General features: G+C 43.1%; 1 protein-coding gene across 1 annotated transcript; it reads left to right on the forward strand.

The window, feature by feature from the left end:
* Nucleotides 1-2,225: 2,225 nt before the first annotated feature.
* On the forward strand, nt 2,226-12,631 carry ICAM5 (intercellular adhesion molecule 5). The gene is made up of 5 exons (XM_053464862.1): nt 2,226-2,609; nt 10,815-11,090; nt 11,568-11,801; nt 11,928-12,188; nt 12,412-12,631. Exons 1-5 carry the CDS (start codon nt 2,546-2,548, stop codon nt 12,498-12,500), a joined length of 924 nt encoding a protein of 307 aa, XP_053320837.1. The 5' UTR covers nt 2,226-2,545; the 3' UTR covers nt 12,501-12,631.
* The last annotated feature ends 12,637 nt before the right edge of the window (nt 12,632-25,268 follow it).

Below are 25,268 nucleotides of genomic sequence, written 5' to 3' on the forward strand. Positions count from 1 at the left end.
GCACCCCCCCTTGGCGCTTCGTCACGAGAATTCCATTTCTGGTAAAAAGTCTTGCTTGCTTTCTTTCTTAATTCTTAGGGGCGTTTTTAAAAAAATATTTTTTTTCCCCTAATCTTCCAAAATCCTCTTCACAGACGTCACTGTGGTCTAGATATATCAGGCCGTGAGAAACCTCAGTCCCTCCTCATTGGAACAAATCTCCAGAGATTTATTTCATTTGTCTTATTTATGAAATGTATTATAAGGATACCGGGCACTGAATACAGTTGTGCTGATGTTTTTTTTTTGTTTTATTTTAGAGCTGATCTTTGGTTTTTCATGGAAGTAGAACTCGACTCGCAGGTCCCCTATGTGATGGTACCCAGGCACTTCCTAGCTGTGGGCTACACGGTCATCACCTGTCTGGATATGCAGGAAAGGCTTGGAATCTTCTGGCCCTGTGGACATGGAAAGCCAAGTGCCTGCTCACCATAACTAACATACATACACACAAGCACTAACACACACTTATTGTAAGACACACATTTACTCTAAGAACACACACATTTGCTCACTAATGCTCTCCAGATAGGGCCTTGGGCAGGCCTAGAGGACCACATCTCGTTAGAAGACCATCCAAGTTATAATATGACTCCTGCTATATACAGAGGCCAAACAAAGATAAAGTAAATAAAAATAAACGTATCAATGAAAAACATGGGTGGATTCAATGAACCTTCATTGTTATTAACTGTGGCTGAACATGCCTGGTTTGTGGCTCAACGCCCTTCTAAACCCCAACTATGGACCTAGGCTTTTAAGCTGGCTGGTTCCTGTGGTTGAGGTCATCAAACACCAGTGAAACCATTAAAAAGTGAAACCACGAATGTTTAGAGGCTCCAGCTGATCGCTGCTGATCACTACCTGCATTAAAGATGGCCGGCGTTATAGGTGAGAATTATATGTGGTCATGGTTTCAGTTATTGGAATGAGTTATACGGGGTAATATAAAGTTTTAGGGAGATTTATGTGATTACATAGCTGTTTAATCTGCCGACTCGCTATACCAATCCCACCGCTGGCTCTCCATACCCTCAAGACCCCTCAATAGACGAAGCTCACAAGAGCATGGCCCCTTTCACCTTCTGTACCGGTACGCATACCTGGAAACTTCCGGGCCACCTGGAACCTACCTAGGACCTACGTGACAACAGAAGACGTTCTTCACTTGGAATATATGTGGTTTTACGGACAGGTTTTAGACGTTCGGCAGGAAAGAAATCAGTACATCAGAGCAGATGTGTTATCTCCTTCGCTGGAAATGTTTTCCTTCCGTTATAATTTTGGCCAGATTGGACAGGCTCGGCATACTTGGCACCGTTATGTATTTTTCTTCTACTGCCTTGAGATTTTTTTTTTCGAGTTCTCAGCATGCTGTCTGCCGACCGTCACGTTCATCTGTTATCAGTTATTTTATTTTTTTTTCTATTGCATAGTTTTCTCGAAATCATTTCATATTTTAATGCAAAGGTATTTTATCAACCCAGTCATTGCTGTATGGGGTCGGACAAAACAGGCCCAGGGCGCCCAGCATATATCTTAAATAAAATGGCGGCGTGGTGTAGTAGAGTTGAAATAATCGCGGCAATCTTCCTCCCCGGCGCCTGAGATGTATGTACAGAGTTGAACGCGTAGGCTTCCTCTGCAGTTACCAGAACAATGCTGATTAGTCAGCGACTAACTGGCAGCTTCTACTTGATTAAAAAAAGAAATAAATAAAATCCAGTCCCTGCTTTTGATTGGCTGCTTGCTACCGTCACAATTAGGGTAGTAAAAATAATAATTAATAATAATAATGTGGCAGCATGCTACCAGATGATCCGTTATAAATGCATCTGCTCAGGATGCAGCAGAAAAAAAAATCTGATCCCTTCTATTACGCAAGAATCCATGCTGGTGATGTCACAGGTGGCCCGCGGACGCAGGTGTGCAAGAGCTGCAAGAAGGGTGGCAAGCTTTTTAGTCATGGCATCTGAACGCTTCCCCTCGCTGCCCTTGATCCTCAGTGCCTGCAAAAGCGAGACAGAGAGGCTGCTCTGCAGGCAGTGCTTGAAAATCAGGACTGCACGACAAAAAAAACAGGACAGTGGGAAGGTATGACCTCCCAGAGGGCGAAAAATGAGTCTGAACCTCGGCACGGGAAGGTTATCCCACCCCCTTAGTGTATATACTCCATACACATCCGACGTTAATGGGGAAATTCCCTAGTTTCCCGATAACCCCTCCTGTTTTCGTATAACCCTCGTAGAATGATCCTTGGAGGAGCCCCCCCGTCACGGCTCTCCGTAGCTGGTAATCCTCGCGGCTGGTTTTCCTTTACTGGCTCCAGCAGAGAAAGAGTTTCATTCCAGGAACTCGTACATAAAAAAAAAAAAATCCACTCTCCGCATCTTCAACGAATTGACTTCCTTCCTCCGATTGTTTTGACAAAGCTCGTTACACGGGACTGTAAAGCAGCCCGAGCGCGCCCGCCACCCTCTCGCCCCGCTCCGCGCTCCGCTTTCCGATGGAGAAGTCCTTCTTCTGGATCGCTGCAGCCGTCGCGCTCGTCAGCATCTGCCGAGTCCATGGTAAGCCTTCTTTTTTTTTTGTGTCTGATCTACCATGATGCGCGTTCCTCCAGGTGCTCGACATAGACGGAGGAGAGGTGATTTCCGACAGACGATTGGGTTTTAACAAAGCGAGAGGATAGGATGGATTAAGCGAATGTTCCAAATTCCGTGTCGGGTGAACCGTCCACGATATCGAAAAAAAAAAAAACAACCCAAAATAGAAGGAGCCTGGGACGTCTCAGGAGAACTTACAATCTGTTGGTGGGGCGTAGATAGTAAGGTTTCTTCCCCACTCTCTGGGTGATGGGGTAGGTTTTGTTTCTGATCTGTCTCTTCTCCATCACAGATCCTGCACCCAGGGGTGCTTTTGACTTCCACGGAGTAATTAAAGTCCTGGTTTCAGTACAGGGGTAGGCAGCAATATTGGTTTTTTTTGTTGAGAGGGTAAGTGGAGCAGCCTCCCAGCAGAAGTGGTAGAGGGTAATACAGTGAGGGGACAGGCATTCGGCTCCTGAATCTAAGACGAGACCAACAACTAAATCTGGAAAATCAGCCAGACTAGATGGGGCCGAATGGGTCAACATCTGGCTGGCAGATATGGAACTATACTGCCAGCCATATGGAACTATACTGCCAGCCATATGGAACTATACTGCCCCAGCCATATGGAACTATACTGCCAGCCATATGGAACTATACTGCCAGCCATATGGAACTATACTGCCCCAGCCATATGGAACTATACTGCCAGCCATATGGAACTATACTGCCAGCCATATGGAACTATACTGCCAGCCATATGGAACTATACTGCCAGCCATATGGAACTATACTGGAATCACCTGGTGACCAGGGCTTTCTCCACCTAAAGCTGCCGTTCCACATACTCTACGTTTTCTGCTAAATGCCAAAAATGTCTTTTATTCATTCATTAAACATGCAAAACGCTGCTTTATTTTTCATTTTTGCTGGGACCTTTTAATTGTCATGTGACGCGGGACACTCCTGTAGATCGTACGCTTACGAGCAAGACCCTCTTTACCTAATGCATCGGGTCGTCTTGGTCCGTCCCTTTTAGTTCTAATAAGTATAATAAAAGATCATTGTAATGCATTGATTGGTTGTTGCTATGGAAACTGAAAAACTTATTAGAAGTTCTAGAATGTTTTTCAAGCGATTAAGAATAAAATGATGATGTTATTCTTAACATAAGTGGAACAGCACCTTTAAAAGCAGAGTTCATCGCTTTGTCTTTTTGGGCAGGACAAGAATGTTTATTAGGAATAAAATATTTTTAAAAATTGCCAAAATTACATTTTTACATAATTTTGACCCATTTTAGATCGCATTCGGCAAACGAAATACATTCTTAGGACTTTTACTTTCCTTGGTTTTGTACATGTGCCGGGGTTCTCATTACTACATTTAACCCTTTCAGTATTAAATACTACGCTGGTGCACAGTATGAAATGCATACATGCAATCTCACTGCATTTACCTCTACCTCTTCTGCTGGGAGGCTGTTCCAGCTATCACCCTCGCATTTTAAGCTATAAAACCAGGTTTTTATTAGTTCATAGAAGTATACATGAAGACTAACCCCTTGACAACCATTAATGTGCCAGACACGTAACAAAAAACAATCAGTCAACGAGAACTGAAATGCCTGACACTTCTTTGGAAAAATGGTTTTGAAATAGCAAAACGCTACTTATTACCCCATAACGTGCAGAAAAAAGCATAAACACATCGGGTGTTTCTAAACTCAGGACAAATAGTAGAATCTATTTAGCAGTTTTTTTTCATTAGCTTCATTTTTGGATGAGTAAAAAGATTTTTCAAAATAAAAGTTAGAAAATGTGTTTTTTTTCCTTCACTTTTTCAACATATTTTATTATTTTGTTTTATAGAACATTAGATCATATGAGCAAAAATATGGTATATGGAAGAAAGCCCTTCTTGTCCTGAAAAATATATATATATATAACTCGTGTGGGTTCAGTAAATGGGAGAGGAGAAAATTACAGCTGAACACGAGCAGCGCAAAAGCGTTAAAAAGGGTACAAAAAAAACAGCTTGCTCCTTAAGGGGTTAAAGCACCGCCATGGAACATTTGCATATGCATTTGGAAAAGAAAAACGATTTGATCTGCATGGAAAGCGTACGACGAGATTGTCAGTATCAAAAAAATATGTTATGATGGTATCTTTTTTTTTTTTTTTTTTTTTTTTTTAGATTTTAGCGTTTTGGGCATTTGAATTGGCTTTTGTTGTTATACTGACTCATGTGTATGAAAATATTTTTTATGGAGTGATCAGCACGACAACTGGCCCCAAAATGTGTTTCTTTGTTATTTGATCAGCGGGCATATTCCTTAAAAGAGGTTTAGATTTACAAGACATTTCTATTCGTTTTTTTTAGCGTTTCTTCGCAGCGGCCGTCTTAATTCTACCCTGAGGATGTAAGGTTTAGATATCATTTAAGGAAGTTTTACATTTTAGGATAGTGGATAAATGGAACAGCCTCCAAGCAGAGGTGGTAGAGGCAATTGAAAGATGCGTGGGATAGGCATATGGCGTTTCTTATAAACACCTGAACGGGTTATACAAGAAGTTTGTGCGTTCCAGCATTTTGTGTCACCCCACTGCCACGATTCCCGGGAAGATTGCCGGTAGGCAAATAAGAGCTGCCATTTAAAGGGCCGCAGACCGGAACGATCTATATGTTCAACCTATACGTACAGAGAAATATGTAATTAGAATCGTCCGCAGAGCACAATGTACGTCTTCTGTGTATCTATGGGTCATTAACCACGTAAAGAGCTTTTATCGCACCGTTTGCTACAATTCTAACCATATTAGCTCAAGAGGGTTTATGAAAATGGCTTCATGTCAAAAATGTTGCCAATCTTCCTTCTTGCCCCTCCCCCTCCATTTAATATTGTTGCAAGCAATGCAATAAAAGCTCTTGAAAGCGGTTAGTTCAATTGATACTTGTTGTGACGCTGCTGTCAAGAATCCCAGAAGTCTGATTGGACACTAGACACCGTGAGTTCACGTTATGAAAAATCAAAATGGAACCCATGCAATAATTGCACTATTTAATGAGATCTGATAATCGAATGGTGATATTGGCCATCGACGTGAGCATGCTGGCCATCCTTCTACTGTTGGTTGGGTTTAACCCCTTAATGATAAAGCCCGTACATGTTATTGTTTAACCCACCGAGATTATGAAGAACCAACCCTTGCAGGGGTCCTGTAAGAACAGCTGAGTCGGCCCTGTATAATGCATGCACTGATTTACCTATGCATGATACAGGGCCAGCTCGGCCTACCTTGCAGGAGAAGCAGATCGGGTGTTAGCCCTTCATCATGCGTAGTAATATCAGGGAACCGAAACCGCAGTAACTATTAGAATGCCTCTTAGTGAACCGCGTTAGATTATTTCAATGTGTAATAAAGCATTACTTGTTCTTTAGACTGCACGTCCGTAAATGTATATAAATATAGCTATAAAAAGGCTCCAGACATGCTGACGCCTACATATAACGGTGTCACCGAAACGGCACAGATTATCAAACAAATCCATAAAATAAGTCTAGGCAGAGAACAAACAGAAGCTTTTATAGGTATATGGTGTGTATGGCCTGATATCACATAAACATATATATAGAAGATATAATAATAATAATAATAGGCAAATCTATATCCATGCCCTCTGGTAGAGAGATTGTGGGGCGATTACTCTCCTGGGCGCTCGGTTTGAAAGAAACCACAAGCTGAGGTAACGGTGCTTTAAAAAAGTTTCCACTGTTAATGAGCACAAAGCCATTGTGACCATGCGCAAACACACAATACATTTATCCGATAGCAGGAAAGTCCCACCGATAGCGTTGGGAGGTACCTGGAGAGAAAAGGCTCCATTAATGGAGTATAGTAGCTTCCGGCTTCGAAATATCTCGGAATCTGATAGACCTTAAGAAGACAGAACCAATTTTATGTAAAGTATTTTTTTTTCTGTTATTCTAAACATATCATAACCCCCCCACACCAAATCACCGAGGTCCTCCTAGGTCTCCCCAGTAGGACAAAGGGATTATATTGTGTTTAGCTGACGGAAATGGAATTCATGATCAGTGTTTAATAATTAGAATCATGGGTTCTTGCACCTTACAAGTTTAATTTACTATCATCTTTCCGGCTGTATAAGCGTGTGTGTGCGTGTCATAACGGTTCTGTTACCAGGAGATCTTTTAGCACCATAGAAATGTCATTGTATACAATGTTTAGGGAGAACGTATATAACTTCATTCTCAATATTTGGCAATCCTTCTAAACAGGAGGGTAGGAATTTTTTTTTCCAGGCATGGAATGTTGAGAAGAGATTTGAGGCTTAGAAACCATTTAGTAACGGTGACAGTAACAAGAAGCAGAGGAAACACAATATTTAAAATGACTAAAGGAAGATGTGGTAGCTTCAAGAAGCCGAGTTCTATGATTCAGAAGGGGGTGCTGAGGAAGGCGAGATTAAGGATTACAAATTTTGGTTTATTTTATGGAGAAAAAATGGTGCCAGTGTTTATTATGGGAAGTTGTCTCTTGTGACGTATGGTTTAGGGTGACACAGGTACAGCACATATCTTCTATCTATCTATCTAATCTATCTATCTATCTATCTATTCTATCTATCTGTCTAATCTATCTTTCCTTTTATCTTAATAAAGGTCTATTAATAAAGAATCACATTATGATTGGAGTCTCTTAGTCCACCTAAATTAGGTTTGCTGAAACTGAGTGGCTGGTCTATTCACTAAGGAGATCTTAACTCAGCTGAGCTGCCATCTCAAGACAAGATGCTATGAAAAACACAGAAACTGGTCTACTCGTGTAAATTAAACTAAAAAAAAAAAGTCAAAATGGCATACAAATTATAACTTGGTTTTCAACTTAACAAATCAACTTAATTCCTTAGAAGGAGGCAGGTTGGCCCAAAACTCCATTAAACCCTGTAGGACTGCCCAAGCTGATGACCAACCGTCAACCTCCAATACAACAACCAACATGGCAGCAGTTAGGCTCAACTCAGCAGCAGCAAAATGGAACTTGGTGACAACTCCACAGAACATAATATTTAACTAGACGACAACGTAATAATTTTGATGCTGTCCAAGTTGGCTTAGCTGAGTGGATTTGAACTGACCTGCTGTCTCTCCCTCTCTCCATGAGATCTCCACCCAACTTTTATTAATCAACAGATCTCCCTGTTTCGTCCCCCCTTTTGGCTCTCTCTCCCACCGACTCACTTTCTCTGTTCTCCTTGATCACATGTAAATGATTCTGAACTGTTGACCCAAATCACCATGACTCCTAAACCTAAACACGCCAGATTGTTTATACAGATTTAGAGACACGTGCTCTGCTAGCTGCTCGCAGATGTTTTATTCTCATTACGGGATTTGGCTGCGTGACATCGTCCGTCCAAGTCTTGTCCCCAGTTACACAGGAATATAATATAGCTATTGACTGACATGGCTGATATTATAAATAGATGAAGACTGGTAAAACTTCTATAACGCCTACTGCTCAGCTTGAAAATCTTACAGTAATATGTAAAATGACAACTGATCGATGTCTCCCCCTAGTGGTGAGATCTGGCATGAATAAATAGGCATAGTTAATCACTTTGGGCTTTATTCACTAAAGCGAGAATTGCATCTCCGATCATTGACTTCTTTATACTTCCTGAAGGTCCAACTCCAGTGATCGTCTGCTGTAGGAAGAGTTTGAATGGCCATGTATAATGTATAATCAGTGAGATTCCATACATTGAACTATACATTGCACAGGGCCAGTTCAGCCCATCTTATTGGATAAACTTGCCAGTGTTGGCCCTTAGACTTAAAACCACAACTCTCCTGCAAACTATCCTTAGAGTTAATACTATTAAAAAAATGGTACCCACTACCCAGACTTTCTCAAACCTTTTAGTTTTAGCCTTACTAAGTACTAAGTTACCCGGCCATCTACCATCGGCAGGAAGCTGTTGACTTATCCTTCTAAAAAATGTAATTGATGCTAATTTAATGCTTCATTTTCATTTTATTCCTTTATGTTATTTTCCAGCTGTTGGACAAGGAGATAAAAAATGAAAGGGGATTCCCACCATGTTATTCCCCTCGGTCTATGAACTGATAATATTGGGTCTTGTCGGCTCCAGTGGAAATACCAATGATATGTAAACAAAAACAAAAACAAAAAAAAAACAAGACAAAGACATGGGTAGCATGGTGGTTACCCGAGAAAGCTCTCTTTTCACCCGAGGTTCAGTCTCTAGGTTCTTTGTGGCTGCAAAGACTTCATTACCTGTGGAAGTATGAGATACCAGATAACGGAATATTTCAAAGTGGGGATAAGTGGGTAGATTATGAAGAATGAGGTCAAAATGTGGTCAATGTCCATCAAGAACACCCCGTAAGAGAGGGTTATGTAGCATAGGATGGGTTAGTGACTGTATGCATGACCTACTGCTTCCAGGACTGTCCTGAATAAGCCCCCAAACAATGTTGTTCACGATCAAAAACGTGCCCAGAACACCTTCTGAAGCGAGAATATTACCATTTTATTCTGCCGCGTTTAACAGTCACAGGATGGAAATCTGCGGAGCGGCCCCTTCCTACATTCTTCCCTAGAGGGGCTACCTTGGCTTGGGAATGAATAGACTCCTTGCTAAATTACATCTCGCCTATTGTTCCCAGTCCCAGTAACTTGGAGATTGTTTTGGCCAACATGGATCTGGATTGGTTTGTATTTCCGCTTTAAAATCTACAGCGAAAACAGCCAGAAAGAGAGAAAGTTACCCAGTACAAACCAGTCAGAATGCTACGCGTTCCTGTAAGACCTCCAGACTTGTGATATAAACAGCAAAATGTTAAAGGCTACCCCTGATTAAAAATGATTACTTGTTCTCCTGCCTCCTGCCTTGACTCTGTCTGGAGTATCTTACATTGATCTCCTGCCACCTGCCTTGACTCTGTCTGGTATATATATTACATTGATCTTCTGCTGGCCGCCTTGACTCTATCTGGTATATATCACTTTTGTCTAATGTCTTAACTCTGTTTGGTGTATCTTACATTGGTCTCCTGCCGCCTGCCTTGACTCTGTTTGGTGTATCTTACATTGGTCTCCTGCAGCCTGCCTTGACTCTGTCTGGTATATATTACATTGGTCTCCTGCCACCTGCCTTGACTCTCTCTGGTATATATTACATTGATCTCCTGCAGCCTGCCTTGACTCTGTCTGGTATATATTACATTGGTCTCCTGCCGCCTGCCTTGACTCTGTTTGGTGTATCTTACATTGGTCTCCTGCCACCTGCCTTGACTCTGTCTGGTATATATTACATTGGTCTCCTGCCACCTGCCTTGACTCTCTCTGGTATATATTACATTGATCTCCTGCCGCCTGCCTTGACTCTGTCTGGTATACAGTATATTCCATTGATCTTCTGCCGCCTGCCTTGACTCTAGCCTATAAATCTACCATTATCCTCCAGCTGCCTGGACCCTTGTCTAACATCTAACATTTTCATTAAACTCTGCTCAAGAGCCAAACAATCAATCTCTTTCACCACCCCTGACATTTATAATAAATATAGCGTTTTCAGAACAGTTTGTATTTTATTTCTCAACTTCAGAACTGCTTGTGTATTGCCAGAGTGACTTATTCTAGGAGATCCTCCACATAATAGAAATGAACAGCATTTTCTGAGGCCACTCGTCATGATAAACTTCACAGCCTTACTCCTTTCCTGTAGAAAAATTCCACTTTCCCTGCGATCGGAGAGCTCTTTAGAACACGAGGTTTCCAGCGAGACGGCACGATATCGTTTAGCCTGTCGCTGTCTCTAGAATATTAAGATGTATGTGTTAGAACGTGGAAATGAGAATTTCCTCCAGATGAAGAAGAATGTAAATAATTTCCTGCACACTTAGAGGCCAGATCCTCACGGAGTCCCCACTACACAAAGCTTACAAAAAAAAGACGCACTTAATAAGTTATTAATTGTTTTCCTGCCACATGGAGGTTCTCTGTAGGCATTATTATTATTGTGGAAAAAGGGTTTCGGCAAAATAATGTTACAATGTAAAATATGGTTTCATTTGAATTCATTATTTTATTGTTACGTGCCTCAATCCTGAATCTTTTCTTCCTCTTTCAGCGTCGCTACCGGTTCCCGTCCTGACATTGGAAGACAACATCATGGAAGGTGAGGAGGCCGAGTTCTCCTGCACTTTACTATATAACGAAAGTTCTGAGGTGGATTTAGAGATTCTAACGAGCTCGGGAGAACCTTTTAAAGACTGTCAGCAGCAATCAAAACCCTTTCCAAAGGTGACCTGCAACCCAGAGGTTACTAAGGAGTTCCACAATACGGAGGTAACTTGTGAGGCTCGCCTATCAATCAGGAGCAAGCCAAAAACCATATTTGTTAGATGTGAGTATATAACCTATATGACCTTTTTTATCCCCTTATAATTTCCCTTTTTCCTATAATTGTTCCCCCATTACTTCATATAATACCGCCCTATAACTCCCCCCCTATTACTCCATATAATCTCTCTATAACTCCCCCCTTACTCCATATAATGCCTCCCTATAATTCCCCCCTATTACTTCATATAATACCGCCCTATAACTCCCCCATTACTCCATATAATACCTCCCTATAATTCCCCCCTATTACTTCATATAATACCGCCCTATAACCCTCCTTATTACTCCATATAATACCTCCCCATAACTCCCCCTATTACTCCATATAATACCTCCCTATAACTCCCCCTATTACTCCGTATAATACCTCCCTATAACACCCCCTATTACTCCATATAATCTCTCTCTGTAACTCCTCTCACATACCCCTCTTTAAACTGTTTTTAGATTTCTTTTCCCTCTCTCTCCCTTCATCCAGCCGAGCCAGCTTTTACCGACTGCCCGCAAGAGGTCACTTGGGTAGAAGGAGAAAAAAAGTCCTTTCACTGCAAGGCTGGCGGCTACCCGCCCCCCACGGTGACCTGCTCGATGGACAAAGTCACATACAAAGAAGGCGACACGTTTACAGTGAGCAGAAACATGTCCGGCAGATACACCTGCAGAGCCAGCAGCTTCGACGTCATTACCACCAAAGTGACAGTGAGCGTGGAGTGTAAGTCTCAGCGCCGTGATTCCCCGACAGCCTTCCCTCACCGCGTTAGCCTCTTACCCCTTCTAAAGCCATACAAATCCTATTAATATAAGAATAAGAAATAATTTATTTATTGCCCCCTTGCAGTCAAGCCCAAAGTATTGGGCATTAAAGGGCTGTCAGACCTGGCAGTGGCTGAAGGGGAGAACGTGACTTTGGTTTGTGAAGCAGACGGCCTCCCATCTCCAACCTACAGCTGGGACACCCCGACGCCCGCCGTGGAGATATCTGCCGACCACCGCACCGTTGCCATCGGAAACATGGAGGCCAAACACAAAGGAGAATACATCTGCAAAGTTCAAAACATACACGGGAATGACGCGACGAGTCTGACGCTCACCGTGCCAGGTAACCACTCGTGACGCTCTCAACCGGGGTTAAATGTCTCGGGGAGGGCTCGACAAGGCTTTCCGGGGTTTATTCATGAAAGAGGGAGTTTCCAGGAAAAAAAAAAATAACAAAAAAAAACGGCAAAAAATCTTGGGTACACAAGGCGCTCCATGGTCAATAAAAGGATTAAAATGTGTTTTTTTTTTTTATTATTATTTTTTTTATTTATTTTTTATTTTAGGATCCAGCAAGGGAGAAAAGCCGACGGCGTTTTACGGCTTCGCAATTTCCGCTCTAATAGTTTTGTATCTGATTCCTTTGCTTCTTTGATTTCGGTTTCTTTGCTATGCTTTGCTTTTTTTTATGTTTATATATTTTTTATTGCCAACTACTGAAAAAAAAACCCCCAAGTGTGTACATTGGATACAGATTTAAATTAAAATATTGTAGAACCGAGCAAAGTGTTTTTTTACTTCATTATTTGAGCCTCTCTGGCGTTCTTTCATTCTTTTGTGATTATTAACAGATCCTTATAATTCCGTTCAGTAAACGTATTATGCGTGGAGTATATTATGTAGTTCCTGTAAAGCATATATTCAGTGGAGGGGAATTGCACAGAAATCCCAATATAGGAGCCCAATAAGGATCCAGTAAGGATGTAAACACACACAGACAAAGTTATATCACTTGACACGGTAACGAATGATCAACATCTATATACGTGGGAGCCACGGTTCAAGCCCCGTATGTATTTGCCTCTTGCCACATCCCCAGATAGTTGCTGTGCAGGAGATATGGTGGGAATCCGACCTCCATTTCTGCTCATGCACGGAAAGCACTTTCATCGACTTCAATGAGAGTGCTTTCCTACCACTTGAAGCAGCCAATCAGTGGCAAGAATCACTGGACCATGGAGGAGGAGGGCAGCTGCAGGTGGAGGGCTGCAGATTCTGCATCAGATTATCCCCCCCCCCCATAAAGTACTTTAATATGCATTTTTCTACTGGGGCTGCCATGGATATTAAACCGGTCCTTTGATACTTGGTGTTGCATGGTTTCCAAGAAAATAAAAAAATAAAAGGTTGAATACATAAAATTTGCCATTAATGTTAAATATAATTTACTGATCTTCCTACTCTAACCTTAAACTTGTATTTCTCTGTTTATTAAAAAAAAAACAACGTAATTTATAGTCAAGCCGTGAGCCATTATGTGTATTGCACCCTTTTGACACGCAGGGCATAGAGACGAAGGCCGTGGGTTTCCTGTTATCGGGCTGCTGGGCAGAACTATGCAAGAAAGAGACGTCTGTGTCAATGTGTGTACGTTTCCTATAATCATTTCCGTTAATCATTCTTGTTTGAGTGCAAACCCCGAAACCGGGCCACAAGGATCACTGTCGGTATTTCCTTCTGAAGGCACAATAGGAAGACATACGGGGGGGGGGTGTTGGGTGGAATTACAAGTAAAACATACAATGAAGCTTCAGGTGGTGGCTGAAAATCTCTCAATCAAAACCTCCCAGAGAGCATTTGCCCCTCTGCCTCCTTTTCCAGCCCCCCCCACCTGGAGGAACGGGGTAACTGCCCCCGTGCCAGCCCTCCCCAGTATCCTACGCTGGCAATGGGAACTTGAGTCCGTATGGAAGACGGAGCCACCACTGACACCATCTGACCGTAGAAAAACAATTTATTGCTCTGTAAGAAAAACAGTTACAGAGTCCTACTTCACAAAATAAACAAAAAGGAATAAGAAATTATCTCATTAAATATCCTATTCGATCAGCAATCTTCACTTGCCTGCAAAAGAAAAGAAAACAGACAGATATAATTGGGATATAGTTGGGTCTCCGACCTTTCATTTAATGAGAGCCACGCATGATTAACAAACGATTTTGAGAGCTGGTGCAAAAATATATTAAAAAAGCAGCATTTTAGATATTAAGAATATACACTATATGGACAAAAGTATTGGGACACCTGACCATTAAGTATGTATAAAGTAATGATTGTTCTTTTTGTTGTATTTCATTCCGTGAGTTAGTTGCTCTTAAATAGATACATTCACCGACGTCTTCTCCCCCACATATAGCGCCCCCCAAAACCCACTAAAAGCCAAAAATGTTCTATTTAAAGCATAAAAAGTCACCTATAAATATAATGTGTCCGGCGAGTCAAGAGTGAAACTGGCTTTTCACGGCTGAGCACGGAAGGTTCCGCCACATTCACAGTATCTGGAACACGTTTTCCCGTCTCTCTTGGGAATATTCCAACAGTCGTAGCATCTCACTCCGTATTTCTTGTACCTTTGCAGCCAAGAACATAGAGAGGCAGTCAATACCGGAAGAGCTGGCCAAAGAGGGGAAGCACTGGGGGTTATACAGAGCAATAGAGGGGGTTATAGGAGGATGGATACAATGTTATTATACGTAAGGCACGGAATGCTGTGTACATTGTGTTACCTGATCCCACAGGCATTGCAAAGCGGGGTTCCATCCTCAGCATCTCTCCACAGGGGGGTCTTCTGAGTTTTACATGAAGCACATTGCTTGGTCCCTTAATAGAAAGACGAGCAGGGTATGGTTATTTTATCCCATATCCCATAAAATTTCCCCCGCATTAAACCGATCCAGATAGTTATACTGTAGTGAGTTCACGGTCCTTTCATGGTATATGAACTAAAGGCAAGCAGAGCAATGTTATCATTTTAGATTAGACACAATGATTAAGGCTAGGCTAAGCCTACCGAGGGTCTACGATTGGCTTCAGCCATTTCAGCGTCAGTCGATCCCCCTCTAAATCAAAGACAACCCGAGTCTATATATAGTAGCCGCCCCCCCCACGAGACTCACGCAAACCAACACTGATCAATAACGATACCAACGATACAGATTTTGTCTCTACACGGAGGCAGCGCGGTTTAGGGGTACAGCTGCTCCCACCTACTTTTTCTCATTTGCGTCCAGATAAAGGGATCAGTCCCACAAAAATGTATGGCCTAGCGTGATAAAACAGGAGGGGCTCCAGTGACCCCAGTAGCACATATGGCTACACTGTGAGATAAAGGGGTATGGTATGGAAGCATACAGTATGGATCTCTACTTCAGCCAACTAGATCAACAAAAGGGTGAGGTCCCTGAGACAATTGACACAGACCCTAGTACCAGCTCCTAAGAGTATTATCCAACTTGGAGGACCTCATACCAAACCACAGAATATGGATTAGGGGCCAGACTACATTCAATCAATGAAGAAATAGAACCAACTGGCCCTCAAATTGGCCCAGGGGCCCATATGTAAACCAAGGATAGTCATGCCCTGCCTACAGACCTTCAAATTAAAAAACAATGTCCAACATAGCTCCTCGCGCAGCTTGTGCGGCATAGCGACCCAACTAGAACACCTTATATTCCTAAGGAACCTGCGCTGCACGTTCTGCTAAGTTACTAGCCTGTATGGCATGTTAACCTTTTAAAAAAAAATGGAAATGTATTGTCTAGGCCACCAGTAGGCAAAGGGTTAAACAGGAGGGTTTGTGAACTGGTTGGATCATTTGGGGCGCTTCACCACGCAGAAGAGACACAGAAGCAGTGCAGGGTTGCCTCTAATTGTGTAAGAATCTGGTTATATTACCCACCGAGCACCAAAAGCGGGTTATAGAGAGACAGATAAAGCGGGGCCATCGTAATAAACGGCCTCTGGTGCAAAATCAGAAGCGCCAATCCCTTTGGTGCCCAGCAGGCTGTGAAACATCCGTAGTTTGCTGTTGGGAATTATTATCTCACGTACTTCTTGCAAATGAAGAAAGCTGGTCGTCGTCGGAGCCGCTGGACAACACATTATATCCGCGCTTGGATTTCTTGGTGCTTTTTTGTTTTACTCTCCTGTGAAAAGAAGACGTAGAAGAGAGGATCAGACCTACGTAGACTACCTCCGAGTGAGGCTTTGTGAAGTATGTGTAGGGCGTCCGATGTCACATGACTGGGGTATTTATACAGCGATACTCCAAAAAGTGCTGTATATCTACCCGCATGTTAATGGCTGTGTCTTGGCAGTACTTGCCTATGCGTGGTTATATTATGGAGAAAACAAATTTAAGGTGAAATTTACCTGTTTCCCAATCACTACACACGTACCTGTACAACGATGTCACTATGAGGCGATAATCCCCACCGTGCTCCTTCTCCATGCGCATCCGAAACTCGACTCCCCGGAACGAGGGATCGTCCTTCTCCGCGCTTTTCACCGGAGCTGTCTGCTTCCTGGAGCTCTTTCTGCCGGGGACCAAAAGGTTCTGTTGTCCATTTTTAAAGGGGCAAGAACGTCTCAGAGTCTTGTCTTCACGCTCACCCGGAACCTTTACTTTTTCTTTATCACAAGAGCCGCGCTCTTCACAGACAGTTTGAGGGTTAATATTATTTTTATTACGACTCTGATTGGGGTCGGCACATAACGGAACATCCGGACCCTTATTACCGTTTGAGGCATTTCGCAACACTCCGTCGCTCCCTCTAAACCCCCCCTGGTGTATTTTTAATTGGGGGTCTTCTCTGGCTCCGTCTTCCTGCCACCGGCCTGCTTTTCCCAAGCGGCTGCACTTTATGCTGATCAGGTTCAACAGTTCCATTTCATTGCAACTTTGTAGCGATGTTTTGTGATTGACCACAGGTGAGCTGTTTGCGTAGTAGTTCCATAGGCGAGGGGGGCAGTTGGGCTGGTACATGGGGGAATTGCTTTGCTGGTTGGCCGTATCTTCTGTGCAGGGGGTCGCGGAATTAAACTCTCGCTTTTCCACCTTGGGAAGGAGCTTCAAACTTTCTCGCAGAAAATATATGACGTTCGGCTTCGGTATCTGCAGCAAGCATCTCATCTTATTTCTGCGACGTCTCAAGTTGTGGATGTGACCCCTTGAGGGACGCCAGGGCTCCAAATTTTCCAAAACAGAGCTTTAAGAACAAATTTAAAAAATAATAGCAAAAAAATAATATATGTATATGATTCATGAAAATCAAGTTATGCAATTATTTTACCAAATATATGTCGTTGGTCCCGTCTTAGATTCAGGACCCATATGCCTGTCCCATGCATGTTTAAATCCCCTCAACCAATTACCCGCTACCACTTCTGTTGGGAGGCTGTTCCATTAATCTACCTACCGCCATCTACGTGGTAACACTTTTTAAATGTTGGGCTATTAACACTGATGATCTGCGGCAGGGTATTGATACCGGGCCCAAGCCTGTTGGGTAGACAGACATCATTTTATTGCAGTTATTTATCTCCTGGCACCAGGGGACGGCCGTTGGCAGCTGTCCCGTTGGGTTTATTTGTTTTTTCCCCTGTAGATGCTTTCTTAAAGTAAATACCCCCTTTTGTTGCCTTTACTTTTTAACAATAAACACCATTAAACTGGTTTATTTGTAATTACTGAGGAAGGGTTTTGTGTTATTTACAAACAAATACACACATCATCCAATAAGTCATATTACTCTTCCAGAAGGGGAGCCGTAATACCCTTCTGCCCCGATGAGGGGTTTTATTACAATATTCTCAGTTGGAGACTAATTAAACTGATATGTTAAAAGCTTGTGTGATGTAATGTATCACTGCTCCCCCTATGATATAATGTATCACTGCTCCCCCTATGATATAATGTATCACTGCCCCCCTATGAAATAATGTATCACTGCCCCCCTATGAAATAATGTATCACTGCCCCCTATGAAATAATGTATCACTGCCCCCCTATGAAATAATGTATCACTGCCCCCCTATGAAATAATGTATCACTGCCCCCTATGATATAATGTATCACTGCTCCCCCTCTGATATAATGTATCATTGCTCCCCCCCTCTGATATAATAAATCACTGCTCCCCCCTCTGATATAATAAATCACTGCTCCCCCCTCTGATAGAATAAATCACTGCTCCCCCCTCTGATAGAATAAATCACTGCTCCCCCCTCTGATATAATGTATCACTGACCCCCTCTGATATAATGTATCACTGACCCCCTCTGATATAATGTATCACTGCTCCCCCCTCTGATAGAATAAATCACTGCTCCCCCCGCTGATATAATGTATCACTGCTCCCCCTTCTGATATAATATCTCACTGCTCCCCTCCTCTGATATATCACTGCTCCCCTCTGATATAATATATCACTGCTCCCCCTTCTGATATAATATCTCACTGCTCCCCTCCTCTGATATAATATATCACTGCTCCCCTCTGATATAATGTATCACTGCTCCCCCTTCTGATATAATATCTCACTGCTCCCCTCCTCTGATATAATGTATCACTGACCCCCCTCTGATATAATGTATCACTGACCCCCCTCTGATATAATGTATCACTGCTCCCCCCTCTGATATAATGTATCACTGCTCCCCCCTCTGATATAATGTATCACTGCCACTCACTGACATTCTGCTTTAGAACATTTGGAGATGAAATATAAGGAAACTTTGTTTTCTTTCTGCTAATATTCTCCACTCGGGTGTTTCCAGCCCACGGAGTGCGTGGAAATATTCACTGCTCACTGAGGGTGTGAAACCTTGAGGTATTGGGGGCAAATTGAGCGGGAATAAAATGAGCGGGAAGCAAAAGTGCCCCAAGTGCCACCCCGGCCCAGAGATATGGTTAATAATGATAAAGGGATAGAATTCTGACTAAAACGGGTATTATAAGCATGTTTCCGATTGAACCCCGGGGGGGGAGGGGGGCCAGGGGGCACGGAGTAACACACGGCCCGATAATACCACAAACACCACAACGGGAGACATACACGTGTGATTAACCCTTTAAATTCCTGGGAGCAGCCAAAGCCCCCTGGCAAGCAAAGTGTTAATGCTGCAGCACTGGGGTAGTACCCCATTACTTGACAATCTTTATGTAATCCTCTGTAACCATTGTGCCCGCATTCCTCCTCCTCATACCCTCTATGACACCCATTTACCCCTCTGCCCCGTGTTATAAGCCCTGTATCCACCCCAGTTTACCACAACCTCATTTATTCCATAATTAGCCATTCTAGACTATTTACTATTTGTAAGTAACCACCAACACCCATTCTCACTAGAATTAAACCATTTGCCTCTTAATCTGCCCCTGAAGTACCCCAACATGTGAGTTTTAGCACTAATAGCAGACCTGGTGTTATCAGATCTGTGTATCCCTGTCTGTATTTCATTGTTCTTCCTTTATTACGTCAGTCATTAAAATACCCCACTTTGTGACCTTTTTCTTACTATTATAAAATAAATACCCCTCTCCCTCACACCTGTCACGGTGCGTGGCGCTCCCTCTGCTGGCCACTCCGCAGTGCTGCGCTGCCGTCTCCTCCCCGCTGGCTTTCAGCGCTCCCTCTGCTGGCCGCATCGGAGAAGCGCATCCACGGCTGCTCGGCGTTGCTTGTCCGGTAGGGACATCTAGCGGCTGTCGGCGGTACTGCAGGGTCTCGTCTTGCATCCATTGCCTTTCCAAATGGGGATCTTTGGAAGGACTCGCTTCCCAGCAGGGTGGGGAGAGCACCTCTTTGAGGAGGGAAAAATCCGGGTATTCCCCATCCGCAAACAGCATCCCTTCCATGCTGCTGGGGAGTCTGATCAGATCCACTGCTTCTCCTGAGCGATGCTTAGTGAATCTGGCCTGAAATCAATAGACTTTATCAGATTACAATTTGGGGTTCTGGTGGGTCTGATCCCTTAGGGCTGCCGGAGACATCTACCAGTGGATCCTGCAGGGGAGTAAGCAGAGAAAAGTCCTTATTCCTCCTGATCCCCTCTGCCATGTATAGAAAATTAAAGTCCATGTTATGAGGGATACTTCTGATGAAATGGGGGGGTTTTTAACTCCTTAGATCCTGGACTTGCAATGGCTTCCCATCTACAACACTGGATTGATCTGATCTGTTTGGTTGATGAGGGGTTAATGGGATAGGAGGAGTCTTCCTTAATTAAATCACCTGTTAGCGGGCTCTAGGACCGCCCAGACCCCCTTAAGGGCTTTATCTATAAAAGGAGACCCACCAATGCCCCCTCTCTCTTTCTCTTAAAGGTTTTGGGGTAAATGGAGCTGGTGGGGCAGATTGTAAAATGGACTAAAATTGGCTTAAAAAAAAAACATATTAAATTGTAGCGAGTTTGTAAGTTAACGGATACGCTTGTTGCGAATGTTAGTGGTTTATTGGTTATAAGAACAGGGTGGGAGCGTTTGACGTTATTATACAATCATGAGCGGTTATAAATGGCGTGTCTGATGAAAAGCTCCGATTAACCCTTATTCTCGTGCAGGAGGTCATAATCTAAAACAAGAGAGCCGCTTTAGATTTACCTTACTTTGCTGTGCTGGTGGTAGGTAAGTGGAACATACTCCAAGCAGAGGTGGTAGAGGGACTTTTAACAGAGCTATCCTGAAACCAACACTGATTACCGGATGGTGTGTAATATATATAATATTGTTTCTGAAAGAATGTACCAGTAGCTTGTGTTAACCCGGCAAGGTGTCTCCCATGATGCTGTTTTGGTTATAGGGAATATCATTTGTCCTAACAACTCCCAGCCAGCATGTGTCATAACTTGGGGTGATGAGAGTTGGCATCCTGCAACTACCTGGTGTCTGCCCATTCCGGAAATGTCTGATGCATACTATATTCTATGAGTTTCAGCCGGTATATGAAAAGGTGCCTGGCTGAGCATTATGTGAGTTGTAGTCAGGTATAGGACACTTGGGCTCTGGTGTACGGTGTCTTGGTGAGATCCCCCAGCCTGCTATGTAAGATCTGCATCATATCTTCGGTTATATACCTGTGTCTTCTGTTTGTACTTAATATTTGTGTTTAGCCGTTTAAATGTTCACGCTTTACTGAGAAGGTGGTAGATAAGTAGAACAGCCTCCCAGCAGAAGTGGTAGATGCTAATACAATGGGTGGTACGATATGGTTCCTTTATCTAAAACGAGACCAACGACTGATTAAGGTCTGAGTGTTTACAGCAGGAGAAACGGGCCACTAGACGGCTGAACGGGGGCTGATCTGCTGTTTCTAGGACTAAGGACCCTCTTGCTCTTTATTGTTCACAATATGTGATGTTTTGGTGAAATGTCTCATTTCTGATAGTTTAAAAGCACCTCCTTCCCATCTCTACCGGGCGATGGAGCGGATACGAAGCTGTGTTGAACCCTCGTAAACCTTCTCTATAAAGTAGGGGGGCTGCTTTATACATCTTCTAGGTATTGAGGGCAGTTCCGGTGCGAGGTGGTAATCGGAGTAATTGCCCCGGAAACCAACGAAGTATCCCTGCTCTAGAATTATTCCTTCTACATTTACACAGAGACGCTACAGCGGGGTCCTGGTCCAAGTAAGTGGTCTCTCTCTCACCCATTCACTGCCACCGATTGCCCCTCCAAGCAGAGGAAGCTTCGCGCTGCAGCCCCTAAAGGTAGGAACTTCTCAAAACTTTTTTTTACATTTTTTTTTTTTTTTTTATAATATTCGGGTTACCCGGCGATGGCCCTTCCTAGGTACGCCGACCTCGAGAGTCCAACATATTGAAGAAACGGCCGGGGAGAGGAAGGCTGGGAGCACCGACGGTAAATGCCGCTGCCAAACAGCGAGCGAGAAGCTGTACAGACCCTTTATAACGGGGCATTTCCGGTCTAAATGATTTTTATCAATAAAGTGAAGCTCCCCATAAGAGTTACGATTACAAGACGCATCCCAAAGGCTGTTGGTTCTGTCTGTACGCATCTTGCTCTAGACCTGATATTTGCCCCTCCAGCTCCTTTGTGAATTACCCCACTGATCCACTACTACCTGGCATCCAGCCGCAGATCAGAGTTTAGAATGATTGGTGGGTTTTTTATTACTTTGCATGCTTTTTAAATTAACCAGCTGTATACGTTTTGTTTTTGTTTTTTAATTAAAATCTGCAGCCATACTTTTCCTTGTTTATTGGTGGATGTTTTACCTGTTAAGTTTGCAGGTTTGATATTTGTAGAGTGTATTTAATAGAATATATTTATACACGTTTTCTTTCTTTATACATTGTGTCTTCTAGGGACCCTGAAAGACATTATTGAATTATAATATTTTTTTTTATATACGCATGGAAGAGAAGATGCTGTGTTTTCTTGAAGGTAATGGCTTCCTCCAGCAGAATTAATGGTTCCGTCGATTAGGGGAAGTGGTCCAGATCCTAAATCATCTCCCGACGAACACCGCGTGTGACGGACTCTGAAGTTCTTCTGGTGTAATGCTGCTCCGCTTTCGACTCATCAGCCTGTGGGACGTTATCCCAAATCTCTTGGGGGTCATAAAGATGTTTTTGGTAAACGTGAGAGGAGCCGGTGTGTGTGTGTGTGTTTTGGCCAGCAGTGGTTTTCGTCTTGTGACTCTGCCCCGGATGCCGTTTTTGCTTCTCTAACTGTAGAATTGTGAGCGCCGACCTCAACCGAAGCAACGGAGTCCTGCGGTTCTTTACACGTCGCTCCGCTCATCGCAGATAACGGCTCTCGTCCCTGGAGTCCTAGAAAAAGCTCTTTAACCCTTTCCCAACTGATAGATGCCAAGGACTCCGTTACTCATCTGTTTCCGTGTTTCCTTAGATCGCGGCACCGTCTGCTGCTGCGTGAGACGGTTTAGCCGGCTATCTGATGCGGTGTCTGTTGGATGTTTAGGGTGAGCAGGGCTGGTGGTGGAAATAAACCCAACAATTAAAGTTGGTAATTAAGGGGGCTAATTGCTTTATGGAGGGCCCGCTTGGGTTGGGTATCTTTTTCCCTTCTGCAGATGAAATGGTCGTTTAAAAGCTGCATCGTGTGTTTACTCAGGTAAAACTAGTTTGAGCTGAAGCTTGTGAAATGTATATAAGAATAGAAAGCAGGGGCAGATCCTTCCACAGCTCACGTCTATCCATGTCATGGAAGCGGCGGTAGCTCCTTGTACAATCCTGCATATCAGGACAGAACTTTAAGATATTGCTCTCGGCTTGGCGGGAAATGTTATTCAGACAGGGCTTAATGCTAATGACCGGTCCGTATGAGGGGGCCTTCACTTTAAGTCCCGCCAAGCATCACCTGAAACCCATGGGGGGCACCCAGTCTTTCCATAAGAGAACATGGAGGCCGGTATGGCAATCAAGGCTTGCTGGGAGAGAGATGTCCATCGCGTTACCGTCAGGCAGATGTATAATAAAATACTTTATTATAGGGTCCATTCAGTACCAGGAACATGTTGGGAGGGAGGCGTTCCCTTCTTTCCAGGCTTCCTATATACACCTCTAAGCAGGAATCATCAGGATATAACACGACCCCGGCATGGAGGTGTCTAACGTCCGTCTTCTAATTATTAGAACTACCCCAGACCTTGTCCTGTTCAGACATTTAGCGTAAAATTCAAAGCGGAGCTGGGTGTGGATGTGAGATTTAACACCTGACCCAAAGAGATATTCACTAAAAACTTATTTCAGATCATTTCATGATGAAGGGCCAACGTCGGCAGGTTTACCCCAGCAAGAAGCTGTTTTGACCCTGAATAAATCTTAAGTAGGAGGGTTTAACTATACCTTATTCGGGGCCAGCCAGACATCCTTTCCATAGCATACAGAGAAGAAAGAGTTAAAACCCACAGCTTTCCTGTCACAAGACAGCCGCTCTCTTTAGTGAATACACCCCCACAGTCCTCACTATAACATCAAGAAGCCCCATTCCCAGTAAGCTTCTGCTGTAGGAAAGCCTTGTCTGGCCCCTATATAAATGTATAGTTAAAGCAGTGGCGATGCACAATACCGCACCATATAACGCAGATAACAGAATGTTTGTTCATAATTCCTATAATCGGCAGAGAAAGAACCATAGAGACGTATACATTTAACACGCTTTAATTTTAAATTCATAGCACTGGGTTATCACTGCTGTATGTATAACCTCATACAGCGAGACCCCACATATTCCATAAAGGGTCTGACGCAAGATGATGAGCGAAGGTGGATTTCTATCCGGGGAGAATAAGTTGATGTCCTTCTGTAACCTTGGCCAGGCTGCACCTAAACCCGACACGGCAGAAAGCTCCTAAGGGTAAGTACCGAAAAAAATAAGTCTTAAAGACCCCCAGAGAAACGATTCTCCACCAAACCCAACGCCAGTCGAGTCTCTTCCCGACAGCCTGTATTTGACGGGTGATATTTCTGAGGCACTTTGCCAGCTAATAAGGCAGGGGGTGGAATTTATATAAAAGCACCCATTTCCTGCAGAGATCTTTTTTTTTTCATGCAAAGCCATTAAAACATTCCAGCAATTCCAAGAAAAAACATTCGGAGCAAGTTTTATTGGTATTGACACGGCAATGATTAGCGATACCCTAACCAAGCATACTTTAAAAGAAAATATCCACTGCAATATATTCTGATCACTCAAAAACACAGAAATATAACATAGCAATTAAAAGCCCCCCCCCGTGCCAAAAGAGGAGAAAAATAAATAAAAAAATATTGGAAGAATGTGCATTAACCTCACCCTAGTCAGCATCTCGAGAGTCGCGGTACTGGAGGGGGGGGGGATGTATAAATAAATATTCACAGTTTAGAGGTCCGAGCGCTCTTAGATGTGCTTCTATTTTAAAGGCAGAGTTACTTGATCCTGCAAGACAATGCCTGATTTACCGGCAGCAACTCAACTCACGCTTCCAAATCATCAATCCATTCCTCCAACATTATAACGAGTTTCCTGCGATTACACCCATGCCCAAAGTTTACCATAGTTGAGAATCCATTGAATATATATAAATATTTATATATAACCTGGAGTTAGCTAAGCGAGAGGAGAATTTTTTTTTTTGTAGTTTTTCAAGTTTTTTTGTCCCCCCCAGCCTAGAAAAGGTAGATGTGCGATATCGAAATATCACTGACGTGCAGTGTTTAAGTCTTAAGAAAAATTATATAAAAACCGGATCTGTTATAAATATAGGTTTTTACTTCTGATTTGCAAAAGAGAATAGTGACACAAGAGTCTAGTTAAAGAGTTACAATAATCTTAAAGAAAAAAAAAAAAAGTCTAGACTGTCGAAATAAAAATAGAATACAGCCACCTCTGTGA

Source organism: Spea bombifrons, chromosome 4, assembly GCF_027358695.1.
Source record: "Spea bombifrons isolate aSpeBom1 chromosome 4, aSpeBom1.2.pri, whole genome shotgun sequence".
In the NCBI taxonomy this organism is placed as follows: domain Eukaryota; kingdom Metazoa; phylum Chordata; class Amphibia; order Anura; family Pelobatidae; genus Spea; species Spea bombifrons.

Coding starts and splice junctions, on each gene's coding strand:
- ICAM5 (XM_053464862.1), top strand. CDS start 2,546: ATGGAGAAGTCCTTCTTCTGGATCGCTGCAGCCGTCGCGCTCGTCAGC. Junction 11,802..11,927: donor AGTGACAGTGAGCGTGGAGT/GTAAGTCTCAGC, acceptor GCCCCCTTGCAG/TCAAGCCCAAAGTATTGGGC. Junction 12,189..12,411: donor TCTGACGCTCACCGTGCCAG/GTAACCACTCGT, acceptor TTTTTATTTTAG/GATCCAGCAAGGGAGAAAAG.